Source organism: Vicia villosa, linkage group LG6 (genome assembly GCF_029867415.1).
Source record: "Vicia villosa cultivar HV-30 ecotype Madison, WI linkage group LG6, Vvil1.0, whole genome shotgun sequence".
Classification (NCBI taxonomy): domain Eukaryota; kingdom Viridiplantae; phylum Streptophyta; class Magnoliopsida; order Fabales; family Fabaceae; genus Vicia; species Vicia villosa.
In genome coordinates, this window is record NC_081185.1 from 157,943,988 (window position 1) to 157,958,552 (window position 14,565).

A 14,565-nucleotide genomic window follows, 5' to 3' on the forward strand; every position below is an offset into this window, starting at 1 on the left:
GCTCTCACTTAGTCACACTATTATATTTCATATAAACAAATATTCCAAGCATCAATCATCATTATTCATCGTGAACATCAAATTCATCACAAAATTCCAAACACAAACTCAACCTACAATTATCTAAACCTTAGGTCAGTTATAAGAATTACAATAACTCCCCTTACCTTAGGTTGTTTGTTCGATTGATTCTCTTCTCGAATTCTTACAGTTTTTCTTCTTCTCTTTTCTTGCCCTAGCCTCCTTTTTCTTTCACGTTCTCTCCAAAACTTCTACGAAAATGAATATCACCCTCCTTCTCTTTGTTTTACATATCTAGTCCTTAGATTCCTCTTTATGAATTTCCACTTAAGCTCTCACTTAGTCACACTATTATTTCTATTATTATTATTATTCCCTAATAATAAAAACCTCCAATAATTAGTAAAAATACCTAAATAATTATTTAACCCAACAATAGTATTACTAATTAAACTTTATTTAATTAATCAACTCAACATACCACTTAATCAAAGGTAATACCCTCTCAACACAAGAACATAAACCTCTAACCCTCAACAAACATCATCAAAACATCGAAATTCATAATTATCCGTCATAATTCATCAAAATAATACAAATTATAAATTTGGGGTGTTACAACAATCACGATCCTGGGACCGTTGTAGTATGCTGGAAAGTGCATTGAATCACATTCTAGATGCTAAAGAGCGTGAAATAAATGATGAGATGCCAGAAATCCGAAAACATTGATTTATATAAGTTGGTTTTCAAATATAACTTAATTTTCAGATTATAAGTTTCTATGTCAATTTAAATGCATGTATTTTCAGTGAAATGTTAATGAAACAAACAATCTACATATCATATAATAAACTATACTTTATCTACTGTCAACCTGTATTAGAATTTAAAGAACAAAATATTGGTAAGTCACAAGAAGCCTCTTTCTTGAAACTTAGCAATGTCTTATTCTTGTTTTGATAAGAACATTTGTCAACAACAACAACATACAACAACACAACAAATACATGCAACAACATTAAAAAAAACATACATTTTATGACACACCTTTTATAGAAACAAATTATGGAACAGGAATCAATTCTAAAGTTCTTCTAGTTTGTTAAGCAATGAAAAAGAAATATAAGAAGGAAGAAGCTTACACAACAACTTCATACTTCTTATATTTATTCTCATTGTATCTCAAAGTAGATGAAGTTTGATGTCGTTGTTGTTTCTTTATTAACTAAAATGTTTTGTTCTTGTTGAATCCTACAATAACCATGAAAGTTATCAACATGTTAAAACGCAAACTTATTTGTCAACAGAGTGTGAAAAAATGAAGACGAATCTGAAAAAATGAGAACAATTAATCAACAAAAACATATGCAACAAACGAGAAAATGGAGAACTTTTTAACAATAAGATGTAAGAAGAAGAATATCTTAACGTATGAAGAACAAGATTTATGGCTAATGGAGAAGAAGAAGAGAAAAAATGGGTGCTAGTGTTTCAATGTGAAGGAAACAGGGCCAGCCTTGGGCCAGGGCAACCAGGCCCACGGCCCAGGGCCTCAAAAAATCGGGGGCCTCAAAATCGGGAAAATAGATAAAAAAATTAATAAATAATATATAATAAATATAGTGTTTGCTTAAATTTTTTCAAAGTGTTTCCATAGCCTAGCGGTTAGACAGTTACGCTTGAAATGTTGTGCTCCTGTGTTCGATTCATGTATAGCGTTTTTTTACGATACCAATATGTGCATGGCACTTGAACTTACGAATAAAAAACGTAGCTTATTATACTTATGTACCATGGCACTTGAACTTCCCCATAAAACATGTAGCCATTTTTACAATTCCAGCTTTTTATTTTTTTTATGAACTCATAAACTTTCAAAAAGATTGTACTAATATAAACTTAAAACATCCACATATGAACCTTTTCAAGTAAATTTTTAATAATATATATAAATAATATTTATTTTATATTTAAAATGATTCATCAGATGATAAATTCATTGATTATTTAAATTTATATGAAAAAATATAATATATTATTATTTGTGCCTAGTTTTATTACTTTTTATTTTATAAAAATTATATTATTAAATTTTATTTTATAATAATAAAAATTAAAACTTAAGAATTTAATATTTGCCCAAGGCCTCTAAATAGTCGGGACCGGCCCTGGAAGGAAACATCGCTACTATTAATAAGTGAGAGTTAATTCGCTTATATATGGGTAAATTATTACATAACGGTTATCTACCAACTGTATTGATAAGTATTTATTTATTATAAATATATCACAACGGTGGAACGTACCAACCGTAGTCATATCCCTTTAAGTTTTTTATATAAAAACTAGCGTTCAAATGGGCACTCCCGTGCCCGTTTGTCCGCTTTTTTAATGCGTACAACAGAGAAAAATAAATGTGTGTATATCTTTTTATAAGATTTTTATCATACGTTGCTTTAAAATTAATATTATTTAGACGTAATTAGTAAAATTAAAATCAAGATGATAACTAATAAAGCTCAATTAAGAGAGCACTTCTTTTATTCCGTTTTTGTTACATGTCCCATTAAAAATAATATTATTTAAATATAATAAATTTAATTAAAATTAAGATGATAAATGTTTAGTTTCAATATGTTTTAGCATTCTACTCTATACCTCCCTCTACATATGTCATACCATTTTTTATTAGGCTAACACGCATAGGTCTCTCTCTCTCTCTCTCTCTCTCTCTCTCTCTCTCTCTTGTCAGTCAGTCTTTTTTCAAACACAGGACAAACAGGCATAATGGTTCAGAAGGGCACTCCCGTGTCCGTTTGCCCACTTTTTATTACGTGCACAGGTCAAATTATAAACATGTACTCCATCTGTTTTAAAATGAGTGTCGTTTTAGCAAATAAATTTTGTTTTCAAATGAATGTCATTCTCACTTTTCAATGTAGTAATGATTGCAATTTTTTCAATTGTGTCCTTTAATTATTACTGTAAACTACTTCCAACACATTTATAAGGTTAATATAGTAAAAGTTCAAAGTCTTATGATACTATAATTACATTTCTTAATTTGTGTGCAAAAATCTTAAACGACACTCATTTTCAAACAGAGAGAGTAATTTTTTAGTAAACATTGTAATTTACAGTCAAATATTCGTCAGTCTAACTTTTTTTAGCTTGCACGTGTAATAAATTATATAACACACATTCTCTTTGTCCCTCCATATCAATCAATAACAATTAACCACTCAATCAAGTCTAAATTCATACACCTTCTTACACTCTCTTTCTCGTGTTTTCTCTCAATCAATCAACTTTCCTTGGTACACGTACACATTGTTTAGTAGGTAAGGGATTGTAAAATGCACAATATCTTATAAAGTGGCTAAAAATGCTTGCTTTAAGGTTTAAGTGTATGATTAATATGTGTAAGTTGGCGGGAATTTGGTTTTCGTCTATATCCCTTTAGTTTCCGTCCATGATGTTAAGTCTCCATTACAAAAAGGTTACATGGAAAACGTTTCTGCAACCTCCATTTCATGTTGCTCTTGAAGAAGGAAACGTGATGGTCTCTGTTGAAGACATGTGTCATTATGAACAACCACCCTTCTTTGTCTTCTTAGCTTCTTCCTCAATTCACTTTTCATTCCCTAAAACCCTTCTTCGTTCCTGTTTAGAGAGATGATTTGGTTACAGTTGATTTTTTAAATATGAGAATCAACTTCCGTTCAAAAAAGATCGTGGGAAACAAATTCATCCTCTCTTTTTCTTGATAATCTGTATTATGACATGGTTTTACATTTTTAATCGGAGCATTAGTTACATGATATTTTTTTGTTGAGAAATTGCATTTAGCAAATGATACATTTGAAAGAAAAAATCATATCAAAATGAGCGGAAAAAAATTGTGCTTTAAAGAAAAAAAGTCAGCAAAGGCTAGACTTTTATAATTGAAATTTATCATACTATTTCACTAAATAATTTCATACTATTTCACTCTTTAAAAAAATATTGCATGAATGTTTAAATTGAGACTCAAAAGATTTGCATTAGATGAAATTAAAATTTTCGATTAGTGAAATATTTAAAACTATAGTCTAAAAAAAAAAAGAAACTTATAATAGCACAATATTGATTGTTTACAAATAATTGAAATTAAAAAAAAAATTGACAAAGTAAATAAAATAAATTTGTTTGAATTGGATGTAACGAATAAATAAACGTAAAATTGTTTGAGTGCAAAAACAGAACAAAAACATTACCTTATGTCTGGTTTAGTTACTTGTAACGTAACCACCATACCATTTCTTCCAAAATATAAAAAAAATTGAATAGAAAATTTAGAAGTATAAAATTTAATAAAGAAAATCTAAATAAAAAGAATCACAGTTTGAAAAAAAAAATTGAAGTTCTGCTGAGCAAGAGTGGAAATCTAAATTTGTTTTTCTTTCATATATAGTTTTAAAAGAATTTCTTTTAATGTATAAAGAAGAAATAGTAAACTCATTCTCTATAACCAAGCATGCAGCGGTTTCCTATGATTTAGTGTTAAAGGTTTTGTCGATGTGTAATCAAATTTTCAAAAATTAAACATATATTCATACTTCTCAATTAAGGATTGCGGTTGTTTATATGATTCAATATATGTGAAAAGAAAGTGTGCATAATTATGATGCATATTGTTGATTTTAATGTAATTTCATTAGCAATCAAGTGATGCAAAAATGCAAGTGAAACATAAATTCCCTAACGTAGGAACTGACAAAGTGAGAGAGAAAAGGAGTTAATTTGCAAGAAAAGGAAATTGAGAGAATTGACCTGTAAATGAAAGATGAGGAAGAGGGTTGATAAATGTGGCAGTTTTAAATTAAGAATTGAGCAGTTATTATTTAGTGGGTGTAATTGATATATGTGGTTAGTTAGTTTTAAAGTAATAGTTAAAAGGTAAAATATGACTAAAAATAGGTCAGCCCAAAATCATTCTCTAAATGCCAAATCTTTCTATTAACACATTGAAATTAATGGCTTGCAACTATTAATTTTGCGTTGAAAGAAAACTGCTATCAATAGATAAATGATAAATAGAAACTCAACACAACAAAAATATTTCAAAAAATCAAAATCACAAAGCTAATTGAACAAATCTTTCAACGCAATTCAATTGAGAGAATTAATTCAAATGAGAAAAAAAAGATAGAGTTTACTGATACATCCATGTTACCAATTTGTCTCTGTTGCTAGAAAAATGGTGGTGAAGAAAGTCTGAAGTTAAATAATATTAACTAATGCACATCCATTTAAGAAAAATTATTATAAGAATAATGTCGCATACTTGTGGGTTAAGAAGTGTAGATGTTGTTGAATGGCTGTAATTTTTGGTAAAACTAGTTGTGGTTCTATCTTGTCAAAACTGGTGTCATGACATGCATTCTGCTGTTGTGAAGTCTTTCCTTATGCAGGCCTTCCTTTACCTGATGTCAAGGCCGATGTCATGACATTCGCAGCTGTTCGTTCTTTTCTATTACTATTTATGGTTATGTGATCTGATAAGATCCTATGCGCTTTATTTGGTAATGATGGATTCTGATCTGTTTCAAGGATGTCTTGGATGATTATTATTATTAGTTCCTTGATTTATGGAGATTAGTTTTATTAGGGTTAAAACTATTTTGTGGATCCAAGGCCCAGCTGCTGTATTGTATGAAGGCTATTTATTCCACGCAGGTGCTGCTGTTGACGTTAGGGTTTTTGTTTGAGAAACTTTTAGAGTTCTTTGTTTTTAAGTCTTTCGTTGTAGCTTTCTTGTAAGCCAAACAATCATCATGATGATTGTCTTGGTCTAGGAGTTTTGTTTTTGAGTTGTAAGAAGTACTCAAAGCTTTTAAGCAAAAGTACTATTGTACTTGATCAAAGCTTTTAAGCAAGATCAAGTTGTGTCCTTGAAGAGTGTCTTCTTTTGTTATTCGCTGGTTAGTTTTCATCACTGCTGTGATTGAGGGGGAGTGAGTAGGATCTCTGGTCTAAGTTGTTTAGATTGAAGTTGCATTGGGTAGATATTAAGTGAAAGGCGTAATCTTGATTTGTATTACCTTTAATTGATATTACTTATAGTGGACTTCCTCCCTGGCTTGGTAGCCCCCAGATGTAGGTGTGTTTGCACCGAACTGGGTTAACAACTTTCCTGTGTTGTTTATCTGTTTACTCTTTGTTCTTTTGTTTAAAAACGTTCAGATAGTAATGTCGTGACATCCTGTTAGACATCACGTGTCTGAGTCCAGAATTTCAATTGGCATCAGAGCAGGCACCCTGCCTGTTTTTACTGGGTGAGATCTAGGGACAGTATTTTCTGGTACTATGGACAAAGAAGGTGGTGGATTTGTGATTAGACCACCCATTCTGGATGGTTCTAATTATGATTATTGGAAACCTCGCATGGTGGCTTTTCTGAAATCCGTGGATAGTAAAGCATGGAGAGCTGTGAACAAAGGATGGGAACATCCTGTTATTACTGATAAAGATGGCAAGAAAACTCTTAAACCAGAGGAAGAATGGGACAAAGATGAAGAGGCATTGGCGCTTGGCAACTCTAAAGCCTTAAATGCTTTATTCAATGGAATTGACAGGAATATTTTCAGACTGGTGCACCAGTGTGAACTAGCCAAAGATGTCTGGGATACCCTCAAGACTACTCATGAGGGCACCTCCAAAGTGAAGATGTCAAGACTTCAACTGCTAACTACAAAGTTTGAAAATCTAAGGATGAGGGATGATGAAAGTATTAAGGATTTTCATATGAATATACTGGATATTGCTAATACCTCAGGAGCTTTGGGAGAGAAAATGTCTGATGAAAAGCTGGTGAGAAAAATTCTTAGATCCCTACCTAAGAGATTTGATATGAAAGTTACAGCTATAGAAGAGGCACAGGACATCAGCAAAATGAAGGTAGAAGAGTTAATTGGATCTCTTCAAACCTTTGAGATGGGAATCAATAAAAATTCTGAAAAGAAGAACAAAAGCATAGCTTTTGTGTCCAACTCTCAAGAAGAAGTAGAGGAAAGTAGAGAAGAGAATCTATCTGAATCTATAGCTATGCTTGGCAAACAATTCAACAAAATTATGAGAAGAATGGATCAGAAGCCAAGACCTAATGCCAAGAACATCTCATCTGACATCAATAGATCTTATGACTCTGGCAGAAGAGCTAAACCAGAAGAAAAGTACAATCACAGCAAAGGGATTCAATGTCATGGATGTGAAGGGTATGGACATATTAGAGCTGAATGCCCTACTTATCTCAAGAAACAAAAGAAAGGATTGTCAGTCTCCTGGTCTGATGAAGATTCTGAGAGTGATTTTGAAGAAGAATCAGCCAAACATGTCACAGCCCTTACTGGAGTTTGCAATTCTGATGAAGATTCTAGTGAAGATGAGCTATCCTTTGAAGAGCTGGCAACCTCCTACAGAAAGCTGTGTATCAGAAGTGCTGAAGTGTGTCAACAAGGTGAAAAGCAGAAGAAATACATAGCTCAGTTGGAGGCTGATAACAAAGGGCTTAGTGAAACTATATCTGAACTGAATAGTGAAATTATCATGTTACAATCCAAACTTGATCAGATGTCAAAATCTGTAAAAATGTTGAACAGTGGCACGGATATGTTGGAGGAGATTTTGCAGGTTGGAAAAAGTTCAGGAGATATGTCTGGTATAGGATTTGTTAGTGCAAAGAAACATTCCCAAGATAGTAGCAGAACTAAACCTGAAGCTGAGATGTTGAAACCGATGTCAAAATATGTGACTCAACATCACGAGAAAAGTGAAATGAAATGAAAGTTTCAAAGATGGATATGTCATTACTGTGGGAGATTTGGACACATTAAGCCTTTTTGCTTCAGATTATATGGATACCCAGATCAAGCTCCTTACTACAAACCTAAGCAGATCATGCCCATCCAGAAGCAACAATGGAAACCTAAAAATATGGCTTTAATAGCCCATACATCTCTTAGAGTTTCAGCCAAAGAAGACTGGTATTTTGACAGTGGATGTTCCAGACACATGACTGGACTCAAGAATCTGCTTGTTGATATCAAGAGTCATTCTACTAGTTATGTAACCTTTGGTGATGGAGCTAAAGGAGAAATCAAAGGAGTTGGAAAATTAGACTGTTCAGGAGTGCCAAATTTAGAAGGTGTTTTGTTGGTCAAAGGCCTGACTGCTAATCTTATAAGCATCAGTCAACTCTGTGACCAAGGATACCAAGTCAACTTCACTAAAGCTGAGTGTTTGGTTACTAATGAAGAAAAGGAAGTAGTAATGAGGGGTGTCAGATCCAAAGATAACTGCTACTTGTGGGTGTCTCATGAATCCAGCTATTCTACTGTATGCTCTAAGGAAGAAGAAGCAAAGCTGTGGCACCAAAAACTTGGTCACCTTCATCTAAGAGGTATGAAAAGGATTATTTCTCTGGAAGCTGTGAGAGGAATTCCTAAGCTACAGATTGATGAAGGAAGAATATGTGGTGAATGTCAGGTAGGAAAACAAACCAGGATGTCACATCCAAAGGTTACACATCTGACTACTTCCAGAGTTCTTGAACTGCTACATATGGACTTGATGGGACCAATGCAAATAGAAAGTCTTGGAGGAAAGAAATATGCTTATGTGGTGGTAGATGACTACTCCAGATACACTTGGGTAAATTTCATCAGAGAAAAATTAGATGTGTTTGATATTTTCAAGGACCTATGTCAAAGAGTTCAAAGAGAAAAAGAAAATGGTGTTGTGAGAATTAGGAGTGATCATGGAAAGGAATTTGAGAATCAAAAGTTTGCTGATTTCTGCTCCTCTGAAGGAATACATCATGAATTTTCTTCCCCTATTACTCCACAGCAAAATGGGGTTGTTGAAAGAAAAAATAGAACTATTCAAGAATCAGCCAGAGCCATGATCCATGCTAAGAATCTTCCTATCTACTTCTGGGCTGAAGCCATGAATACTGCTTGTTATGTCCATAATAGAGTTACCTTAAGAAAAGGAACCTCTACCACCCTATATGAGATCTGGAAGGGAAGAAAACCCACTGTCAAATACTTCCATGTGTTTGGTAGTAAGTGTTACATTCTTGCTGATAGAGATCACCGAAGGAAGATGGATCCCAAGAGTGATGAAGGAATCTTTCTGGGCTACTCTACGAACAGTAGAGCCTATCGAGTGTTCAACTCAAGAACCAGAATAATAATGGAGTCCATAAATGTTGTGGTTGATGATGACCACAATCAAGCGGATGTCACAGAAGATGTCGGAACATTCTGGGATATTACAGCTGAAGGATCTACCAGAGAAGATGATTGCAGTCCTACTATCACAGAATCTGAGACTGAACTTCCTAACAAGAGTCCATCAATAAGAGTTCAAAAAAATCATCCTAGTGAACTTATTATAGGTGATCTCAACAGTGGAATTACTACAAGGTCAAGGGAAGTGGTTTCAAACTCTTGTTTTGTGTCAAAAATTGAACCTAAAAATGTCAAGGAAGCCTTAACAGATGAGTTCTGGATTAATGCCATGCAGGAAGAACTAGGCCAGTTTGAAAGGAATGAAGTATGGGAGCTGGTACCAAGACCTAAAGGTACTAATGTCATTGGAACAAAATGGGTTTACAAGAACAAGTCAGATGAACTGGGAACTGTTGTCAGAAACAAAGCAAGGCTAGTTGCTCAAGGATACACTCAAGTTGAAGGAATTGACTTTGATGAAACCTTTGCTCCAGTTGCTAGACTTGAGTCAATTAGATTACTGCTAGGAGTTGCTTGTATTCTAAAATTCAAACTATATCAGATGGATGTGAAGAGTGCTTTCTTGAATGGATACCTGAGTGAGGAAGTTTATGTGGAGCAACCTAAAGGTTTTGCTGATCCAAATCATCCTGACTATGTGTACAAACTAAGAAAAGCTCTTTATGGCCTAAAACAAGCCCCTAGAGCTTGGTATGAGAGACTAACTGAGTTTCTTACTGGTAATGGGTACAGGAAAGGAGGAATAGATAAAACTCTCTTTGTTAAAGATGAAGGAGAAAAGATCCTGATTGCTCAAATCTATGTGGATGATATTGTGTTTGGGGGGATGTCAGACAAGATGACTAGACATTTTGTTGATCAGATGCAATCAGAATTTGAAATGAGTCTAGTTGGAGAATTAACTTATTTTCTTGGGCTGCAAGTTAAACAGATGGAAGACTCAATCTTTCTCTCTCAGAGTAAGTATGCTAAAAACATTGTTAAAAAGTTTGGAATGGAAAATGCTTCTCACAAAAGAACACCAGCTCCTACTCACTTAAAGTTGTCCAAAGATGAAAAGGGAACCAGTGTTGATCAAAGTTTGTATAGAAGCATGATAGGAAGTCTGTTGTATCTCACAGTCAGTAGACCTGATATTGCTTTTGCTGTTGGGCTGTGTGCTAGGTATCAAGCAGATCCTAAGATCAGCCATATCAACCAAGTCAAGAGGATCCTGAAATATGTGAATGGTACTTGTGAATATGGAATGCTCTACTCTCATGGGTGTGAACCTATTCTCACTGGATATTGTGATGCAGATTGGGCTGGAAGTGCTGATGACAGAAAAAGTACTTCAGGAGGATGTTTCTTCTTGGGTAATAATCTTATTTCATGGTTCAGCAAGAAACAAAATTGTGTGTCCTTGTCCACTGCAGAGGCAGAATACATTGCAGCAGGAAGTAGTTGCTCTCAGCTTGTTTGGATGAAACAAATGTTAACAGAATACAATGTCACACAAGATGTCATGACATTATATTGTGACAACTTAAGTGCCATTAACATTTCAAAGAATCCCATTCAGCATAGCAGGACCAAGCACATTGATATTAGACATCATTACATTAGAGATCTTGTTGAAGATAAAATAATTGCCTTGGAACATGTTGCTACAAACCTTCAATTGGCTGACATTTTCACAAAAGCCTTGGATGCAAGTCAATTTGAAAATCTAAGAAGCAAACTAGGCATTTGTCTTTGTGAAGGATTATAGCAATTAATTGGGTGTGGGGCCAGCAATATTTCTCTCTCCAAATCTTTGATATCATTACACATTAAAGTGTATTTCCCCCCCTTTTACAAGTTACCCAAACGGTTTCCATTCCTCCTAAACCTCTCCTCCACACTCACGCTATCTCTCTGTGTTGCTGCATTCACAATCCCTTACCCAGCTTTCCACTTTCTCTCACCATGTCTCAGAGTTCTCCCTCAAAGAAATCTTCTCCTACCTCTGAAATAGCATCAGGTTCTAGGGCACCAAATGTTGTGAGTGATCAAGATGTTGTGCTGGATGTTATGCCTTTGAACTCTGTTCCTGCTACCGATACTGTTTGTAATCCACCAAGAAAGATGCATGCAAGAAAATCAACTGGGGGATCTGTTCCTGAAACCTTTTCTGTTCAAGGTAGAGAGGGTTCTGCTTATGTTCACAATGCGATCGCAGGTATTGTCACAAGAATCTTGAATGAAGGGCACAAGGTTGATGGGATATCTGTTCCTCTAGCCCAGATGTCTGCCTCTAAGAACAGCAAAGATGATCAAGATGGTCAAGATGATGCTAGCAAAGATCAGGGTGATGTTGAGACATCGGTTGATAACACTGATGAGAAGAACCCAGGTGCCAAAGAAGTTGAGACATCTGAAGCTATTAATGTTGAAACATCTGGTACTAAAGATGCTGAAGTTCTTGAGCCTGAGAAAGCTGAAGAGGTTCCTGTTGCTGCTTCTAAAGAAACCCCTAATGAAGGTCCTACTGTGCATGATGTTGTGAATCTGGATGATCTGGATGATTCTATTGACATTGCTGATGATGAACTCATCTCTAGCATCTCTCATAGAGTCAAGACTCGTAAGGGCAAACAGGCTTGTGATCAAGATTTCTCCAAACCTCAGGTTACTCCTCAAAAGAAGGTCACTATAAAGAAGGTCAAGAAGGTCCTTGCTGAACCTTCAACCACAGGGAGCAAGGCTACTGTGAAGAAGAGGAAGGAAAGAAGTGTTTCTGTCCCAGAAGATGATGTCTTAAGTGATGTCCCTGACATCCCATCTAAGAAGAAGATTGCTGTCACAAAGTCCTCCACAAAGGTTCGTGATGTTCCTTTGGATAACATTTACTTGCACTATGCTTCAAATGCTATCCAGTGGAAGTTTGTCTATCAAAGAAGGCTGGCTCTGGAAAGAGAATTAGCAAATGATGCTCTGGAATGTCAAGAGGTCATGAAGCTCATCAAGGCTGCAGGTTTGATTAAAACTGTTACTCATTTTTCAAAGTGTTATGAAATGCTGGTGAAGGAATTTATTGTGAATTTGTCTCAAGATTGTGGTGATGGAACAACTGATGATTTTCATAAGGTGTATGTTAGAAGAAAGTGTATAGATTTTTCCCTGCTGTTATCAACCTATATCTAGGTAGAGATGCTGAGGCTCAACCTGAGCTTGAAGTGACTGATAATGAGGTTTGCAAGGTAATCACTGGTGGTAAGGTTAAGAAGTGGCCCATAAAGAGCAAACTGTTTGCTAGTTCTCTTAATGTCAGGTATGCATTGCTGCACAAAATTGGTGCTGCTAACTGGGTGCCTACCAATCACACTTCCACCATTGCTGTTGGCCTAGGAAGATTCATATATGCTGTGGGAACCAAGACAAAATTTGACTATGGGACCTACATATTTGATCAAACTATGAGGCATGTTGGTACCTCTGCTACCAAGCTTCCCATTGCTTTCCCATCTTTGATATGTGGAATAATCCTCAAGCGACACCCTGAGATTCTAAAAAGTAAAGATTCTGTATGTAAGAGGGAGAGTGCTTTGTCTTTTCACTATAAGCTGCTGCAGAGGTCTGATGACAAGACATCTGCTGGGACATCACAACCCAGCAAATCTGTGAACAAAGCTCTTCTTATTGCTGAGCTAAAAGAGACTTGTCAAGAGTTGGACAACAGGAAGCTGAAACTTGAAAATCTCATCCACAGTCTTGAGCAGTCTACAGATGATGATCTTGCTGGTGAAAAGGGTGGTGACAATATGGATGAAGACAAAGAGGCTGAGGAAGAAGCTGAGGAAGAGGCTGAGGGTGCTGAGAGTGGGAGTAGTGATGCTGCTGAATGGACTAGTAGCTCAAGTGATGACAATCCTGGTGGCTCTAGTGACGAAGACAGTGATGGGTCTGATGATTAGCTCTGCTGAGCTGAATATGTTTTGGCTCCTTTTGTGGCTAAAAAGGGGGAGTAATTGGTAGTGGTAGTGTAGTGGTAGTGGTTGTTTTGTTGTAATGGTTGTTCTGTTATTTTGGTGATCTTTTGGTTTTTTTTGGACATGGTTGTTTTGTGGTTTTTTTGGGTTTTCTCTGGTTCTCCCTGACAATGACAAGTGGTTTCTATAACAGTTGATTAAGTAGATGTTTTCTGGTTTTCTGGTGATTAATCAAGTTGCTGTCAGAATTTATTTTTCTGTTACAGAATTTATTTTTCTGTTGTTGGCTGCTGTGTATGCTCTGATATCTGTTTACATCTATTAGTGTTTTAGCCAAAAATTTGCCAAAGGGGGAGTTTGTAGATGTTGTTGATTGGCTGTAATTTTTGGTAAAACTAGTTGTGGTTCTATCTTGTCAAAACTGGTGTCATGACATGCATTCTGCTGTTGTGAAGTCTTTCCTTATGCAGGCCTTCCTTTACCTGATGTCAAGGCCGATGTCATGACATTCGCAGCTGTTCGTTCTTTTCTATTACTATTTATGGTTATGTGATCTGATAAGATCCCATGCGCTTTATTTGGTAATGATGGATTCTGATCTGTTTCAAGGATGTCTTAGATGATTATTATTATTAGTTCCTTGATTTATGGAGATTAGTTTTATTAGGGTTAAAACTATTTTGTGGATCCAAGGCCCAGCTGCTGTATTGTATGAAGGCTATTTATTCCACGCATGTGCTGCTGTTGATGTTAGGGTTTTTGTTTGAGAAACTTTTAGAGTTCTTTGTTTTTAAGTCTTTCGTTGTAGCTTTCTTGTAAGCCAAACAATCATCATGATGATTGTCTTGGTCTAGGAGTTTTGTTTTTGAGTTGTAAGAAGTACTCAAAGCTTTTAAGCAAGAGTACTATTGTACTTGATCAAAGCTTTTAAGCAAGATCAAGTTGTGTCCTTGAAGAGTGTCTTCTTTTGTTATTCGCTGGTTAGTTTTCATCACTGCTGTGATTGAGGGGGATTGAGTAGGATCTCTGGTCTAAGTTGTTTAGATTGAAGTTGCATTGGGTAGATATTAAGTGAAAGGCGTAATCTTGATTTGTATTACCTTTAATTGATATTACTTATAGTGGACTTCCTCCCTGGCTTGGTAGCCCCCAGATGTAGGTGTGTTTGCACCGAACTGGGTTAACAACTTTCCTGTGTTGTTTATCTGTTTACTCTTTGTTCTTTTGTTTAAAAACGTTCAGATAGTAATGTCGTGACATCCTGTTAGACATCACGTGTCTGAGTCCAGAATTTCAAG

General features: G+C 35.4%; 1 protein-coding gene across 1 annotated transcript; it reads left to right on the forward strand.

Annotated features, from left to right (window-relative positions):
- Nucleotides 1-11,264: 11,264 nt before the first annotated feature.
- Nucleotides 11,265-13,252, forward strand: LOC131615119 (uncharacterized). Its single transcript, XM_058886620.1, has 2 exons — nt 11,265-12,099; nt 12,483-13,252. The coding sequence occupies exons 1-2, from the start codon at nt 11,265-11,267 to the stop codon at nt 13,250-13,252; spliced, it is 1,605 nt and encodes a 534-aa protein (XP_058742603.1).
- Nucleotides 13,253-14,565: the final 1,313 nt, after the last annotated feature.

Bases quoted from the DNA above. Each gene is read 5' to 3' on its own strand.
- LOC131615119 (XM_058886620.1), top strand. From the start codon at position 11,265: ATGTCTCAGAGTTCTCCCTCAAAGAAATCTTCTCCTACCTCTGAAATA. The intron at 12,100-12,482 runs GTGATGTCCCTG...ACCTATATCTAG, and splicing joins CCCAGAAGATGATGTCTTAA to GTAGAGATGCTGAGGCTCAA.